General features: G+C 40.8%; 1 protein-coding gene across 1 annotated transcript in view; it reads left to right on the forward strand.

Annotated features, from left to right (window-relative positions):
* Positions 1-692: 692 nt before the first annotated feature.
* snrnp70 (small nuclear ribonucleoprotein 70 (U1)) overlaps positions 693-3,497 on the forward strand; it is a 14,477-nt gene continuing 11,672 nt past the window's right edge. The window contains exons 1-3 of the mRNA XM_010777081.1: positions 693-921; positions 1,270-1,423; positions 1,534-1,596. Coding sequence (XP_010775383.1) covers positions 1,277-1,423; positions 1,534-1,596 — 210 coding nt within the window. The 5' untranslated portion in view covers positions 693-921; positions 1,270-1,276. The remainder of the gene's footprint in view (positions 922-1,269; positions 1,424-1,533; positions 1,597-3,497) is intronic.

Genomic DNA, 3,497 nt, shown 5'->3' on the forward strand with positions numbered 1-3,497 from the left:
TATTCCTACATTTATTTATGCTTGTATCTATTTATACTTATGACATGTTCCGACGTCTATATGAGTGAGGGTCTGAGCTCTCTTGATTCCATCGTGTCCCCGGGCCCGGGTACAGGAGGGGTAATATGGTTCTTATTATGTCACCATGGGTATTATGAGCGTTGTGGTTCAACGGTTGAACCGATCTGAATCGCTTCCTGAAGCAGTCACGTGGTATCGACGGGCAGCGAGGTTCGTTTGTCATCGATGACGTCACTGGCCCAAAACGATACAAACTTCGGGGATTACTCGGCGCAATACGTAACATCACTACTAAAAACATTTTAACATCATATTTATTCAAGAAAATATATGAACATCATATAATATACATAGAATTTTGACATTTGGGGAATACAGGTAGGCCTACACATACATAAGCGGTTAAAAAAAGAAGAAAGATAAAGAAAAGGTAAATAAAATACAAAAGGAAATATTTATTTTTATTATATTAAATATATATTTGGATTTGGTTGCCTGCATAAGCATATGGCATCACCATGCCATATGCCATGCCATTCTAGGTAAAGGTGTGATACATTTGTTTTTTAGATGGGGTGTATGTGAGACGTGTTGGATTCATGGATGTGTTGGATTGGGATTGTGAATCACTGCATGTGCGGTTTACGTCAGTTCTTGTCGGTTTACGGCATCCCGCCATTTTATTTCCAACATACAGCCAACCTCACCACCACCACAACTAAACAACGCACACGTTAAACTATCTGTCGCCGAACGGCCTGTGTACGTTCAGCGGACCACCTTTAACTTATTGTTGGTCCATCGATTTTCTAAAGTAACGTGGCTCGGTAGGCCTGCTTGCACCGTTCGCTGGTCCTCCTGGTTCATGGTGTGATCTCTGAAGATATTGGAGGAGAGAGGGTAAGAAATAAGCTCGAGGCTCCTTGTTAGCATTGATAGCATGCTTAGCTTGAATGCTCGGTTGAATACCTTCACTACGGTCCCAGTGCTCTAGCGATGATGACCGGAGGGAAACTATTGTTGCGTCAGTACTATCTAGAATGAACGCAATGTTTGTGTATAAACAACGATGTTTGGTTTTGTGATAATATCGTACACACTGGGTATCTGATGGAAGTCGTAAACAACAATCGGCACATGTGTGTGCTGTCTGCGAGCTTCCGTTCTTGGTGTGGGCCTGCGATTTACTGGAAGTTTTATGTTTAAGTTCGTTTTTGGTAATTGTATGGTATTAACTGTTATTATTAGGTGAAAGATGACGCAGTTTTTACCCCCGAATCTGCTGGCTCTCTTTGCCCCGCGGGACCCGATCCCTTTCCTGTCTCAGTTGGAGAAGCTGCCCCATGAGAAGCATCACAACCAGCCGTACAGCGGCATCGCACCGTTCATCAGGCATTTCGAGGTCAGTAGCTATTCTTTTGTTATATCTTTATGGGTTGATTTTTGTTAACTTTATTTGTCCAGCGAGCGTTCCCATTCTAATTATTATTTTTTAAATCCCTATGTGATCAGGATCCTAGAGATGCCCCCCCACCCACAAGGGCAGAGACCCGTGATGAGCGGCTGGAGAGAAAGGTGAGCTATGAAATTATGACCTTGACATGAAACCCTTATGTAGATTTGCTAGATCAGGATGTAACAGCCGTGTGTATGAGACACTAAAACTAAGGTTGTCTAAAACCCTGCATAGATGCTGCTATAATCTGATGATGGAACGCATCATCAGTAATTTTTCTTTTGGACATCGATACAGTACAAACCAGCCTCTAAAATATTCTATATGTTATGCTCCCATGTGATGCTGTAGCATAGTCAAAGTAATTGACAGTGAAAGCATAGATCAGGGGTGCCCAACCTTTTTTGAACCGAGAGCTACTTTTAAATTTGCCAGTCTGCCGGGATCTACCAGTCCAAATAGAGAGGCGTAGCCATTACTGACAGCCTACTACCAGGTAAATACACACTTCTACTTGTATAAAACTGATCTTCGTACGATGAATACTTCATAAAATACTGCAGATCCTTTATCTTACCTCTTTCTAATCTACACACATACAAGTATTTAACTGAAGTTACACAACAGTGTTGTTGATACAGAGTTGGAGTTTATTCACACGTCACATACTACAGTGGGTAATGTTTTCAAGAAACATTGAACAGTGCTGCCACACATGACACAGGAAGAAAAGAAAAAAATCTGAACCCTTTCTTTGCCATTATTTAAAAATAGTGTTGCTACAAAAGTATAAATTAGGCGTACTAATAAGACAACTCAGATCTGAAGCTACACAGGAATCTGCTGCCAAAGTGCAATAAAAAAGACAAAATTAATAGAATCAAACCCTTTTCTTTTTGTTGCATTTTAGTAGAGTATAAAAATAAATGCCTTTTTTTTTTAAATAGGATGCAAGCAACACTAGTTTCTTAACCTGAATTGATAATAGACTCAGGATGTCTAACATCGATGACGAACTAGGTTTGCTCCATACGGTCTTGGGTAAAAGTTTCGATAACACAAATTTTTCATCATTGCAAGTTTTAAGTTCGTGAACGAATTTCATAGGGGTTGTTCCTCAGAAACAGTCGGTACTAGTTTGGGTTTAATACGTCCCCACTGGTTGGCCAGCTAGCGCGTAGCTGGCCTCTAAGGGGTCAGGGCCTAGCGTCTCTACACAGATTTTTATCATCAGGTACAGGATATTGTAATTAGAAGGCCCGATCTTATTAGTGTAACTTGAAACACTAACGGCCGGCAGTGGCCGGTACACAGCCCTCCCTGACCACCCGTCAGGTTTGTTTTTTTCTTCTGTGTTGCTGATCAAGCGACTGAAACAGGGTACAGTTGTCCTCACTGTCAGACCGTGTGTGTGTGTGTGTGTGTGTGCTTTAGAACGTTAATACCGTTTTCGTTTTTTGGTGTGTTTCTGTATATTAAAAATGACGGCTCACCTCCTACTACTTTAAATAACTAGATAAAGGTTAAGTTTCAGGTAGACAGAGTAGACGTTACGTCTCGCGCCCAAATAGATTCTTCCCATTAAATCCTCGCCGTAAAGTTTTGTCACGTGTTTGGATGCTTACCTTAAGGGGAGATTAAGATCGGGATCGTGAAGGGTTATTCCCTCCCTGGACTCTCCTGTCGAATTTAGCTGTCATAGGTAAAAGTGGTCCGGGTTGTTATTCTCTGTTAACGACGATGGTATCGTAGATAGCACAGTCAGTGAGAACGCTTTGTGTACTTCAGAATATTTCTTCCGCTTCACACTTTCTTCGTAAGGACCTCCGCGGGCTGCGCCAAACCCCTGTCATTTTTCTATTGTCATCGTATATTTTGTCCAAAACTATATTATTTTTGAGCCGTTCATCTAATGGCAATAATTAGTCGACATTCAAAATCAAACAAATATGAATAGGTAAATATTAATAACATGTTTTACCATATTTCTTACGTTTTTAATTCTAGACAAGACAAATTT

This window comes from Notothenia coriiceps, unplaced genomic scaffold, assembly GCF_000735185.1.
Source record: "Notothenia coriiceps isolate Sejong01 unplaced genomic scaffold, NC01 NC01_scaffold00017743, whole genome shotgun sequence".
Classification (NCBI taxonomy): Eukaryota; Metazoa; Chordata; class Actinopteri; order Perciformes; family Nototheniidae; genus Notothenia; species Notothenia coriiceps.